Genomic DNA, 1,835 nt, shown 5'->3' with positions numbered 1-1,835 from the left:
GGGAACAATTCCTGCCTGGCAAGGGTTGTCAGGGCCTGGCCCAGGCTGCCCAGGGCAGGGGGGGAGTCCCCATCCCTGGAGGGGTTTCCAAGCCCTGGAGATGGTGCTGAGGGACATGGGGCAGTGGTGGCCTTGGCAGGGTTGGGGGTCATAGTTGGACTGGATGATCCTCAAGGTTTTCTCCAACCAAACCAATTCCATTATTCCATGATTCTGCTCCTACGGGGGTCACCTCCTCCCAGGCCTGATGCCCAGGTGGACCATGGTCCTCACCTTTCTCCTGTGCTCCAGCTCCCACCACATTCCCACCCTATCCCTTTCCCTGCCATTTCCAGACTCTGAAGGAGTTTTCCACGACATGGACAACGACAGCCTGAGCCACTTGGGGGACTGCCTGATGTCCACACCTGAAGCCAACCTTCTCCAAGCCCGTGTGGGCAACCCCATTGACCGACTCTACTCCATGCAGAGCTCCTACTTCACATCCTGACCATGGAAAAGCTTCCAGCTCTTCCCAAGGATCTCGGGATGGATGCTGCTTCAAACTCAGGAGGAGGAGGTGGAGGGAGAAGAAGCAAGACTGAGACCTTCAGAGATGTTCCTCAAGCACTGCACGATGGAGGAGGCAACGAGGTCCCACCAGCACGAATTCATGGAGACTTTTCCCAGCCTGAAGGAGGTTGGATCACCTCTCTCCTTCTTTCTGGATGGATGGAATGATGTTGTTTAGATGTAAGTTTAGGAATTTGTCCAATGTTTAAGCTTTTGAGCATTTCTTTCCTGCCAAGATCGTGATGTTCCTCTTGGAATTCCAAGCCCTCCTCCCACCCCAGCTGCTTTTCAAGCATCTTTGGACAACTGGGAGACAATTCCCAAAGGGAACATGGACCTATTTTGAAAACCTTGCATCTCCAAAGTTTTGGATCCAAGTGGGGCAACCCAAGATCGTGATGTTCCTCTTGGAATTCCAAGCCCTCCTCCCACCCCAGCTGCTTTTCAAGCATCTTTGGACAACTGGGAGACAATTCCCAAAGGGAACAAGGACCTATTTTGAAAACCTTGCATCTCCAGAGTTGTGGATCCAACTGATGCAACCCAAGATCCTGATGTTCCTCTTGGAATTCAAAGCCTTCCCAGGCTGATTCCCAAGCATCTTTGGACAACTGGGAGACAATTCCCAAAGGGAACAAGGACCTATTTTGAAAACCTTGCATCTCCAGAGTTGTGGATCCAACTGATGCAACCCAAGATCCTGATGTTCCTCTTGGAATTCAAAGCCTTCCCAGGCTGATTCCCAAGCATCTTTGGACAACTGGGAGACATGAACAATGAGGTGTGGTAGAACCCCAGCCCTTCCAAAGCTGCCTCCAACCTCACTTCACTTCCAATCAGCCCGTGTGAACGTGATCCATGTTGATGTGCTTCACTTCCCATCGTGTTGCAGTGGCAGGTTCTGGATTTGCTCCTGGAATCCATGTCTGAACATCATCTACAGACACTTGGGACTTTTTTTTTAGGAGCTTTTGGCAGGAAATGACCATTTGTGACCTACATTTGCCCAGATAAACCGGTTCGAAACCGAATTGGGTGAGTTCCACCTTTGTTGAGGGGTCACCCAACCCATGGAATCCACATGGAAAAACCTTCTCCAGGTGTGTGTTCCTCTCAGAGGTTCCTGGAGCCCAGGTGGGCTCAGTTTAGGTGGAGTTGGAAGAGAATGTTCCAGTGAACTCTCTACAAATGGATGGTTTTCCTAAATCCTGGAGCCAACTTCTCCCTCATCCCTCTCTCCCTTGTGATCCTTGTGATGTGATGGTTTGGATTTGGGTTTGTTT

At 50.7% G+C, this 1,835-nt stretch overlaps 1 protein-coding gene across 1 annotated transcript in view; it reads left to right on the top strand.

The window, feature by feature from the left end:
* LOC104395726 (LIM homeobox transcription factor 1-alpha-like) overlaps nt 1–490 on the top strand; it is a gene marked incomplete at its 5' end in the record, with an annotated part of 4,430 nt that extends 3,940 nt beyond the window's left edge. Inside the window, one exon of the mRNA XM_010005455.1 lies at nt 336–490. Within this exon, the coding sequence (XP_010003757.1) occupies nt 336–490 (155 nt within the window). The remainder of the gene's footprint in view (nt 1–335) is intronic.
* Nucleotides 491–1,835: the final 1,345 nt, after the last annotated feature.

This window comes from Chaetura pelagica, unplaced genomic scaffold, assembly GCF_000747805.2.
Source record: "Chaetura pelagica isolate M959 unplaced genomic scaffold, ChaPel_1.0 scaffold389, whole genome shotgun sequence".
In the NCBI taxonomy this organism is placed as follows: Eukaryota; Metazoa; Chordata; class Aves; order Apodiformes; family Apodidae; genus Chaetura; species Chaetura pelagica.
The sequence above is the reverse complement of the archived record's forward strand: the minus strand, read 5'-3'. Positions and strand labels throughout refer to the sequence as shown.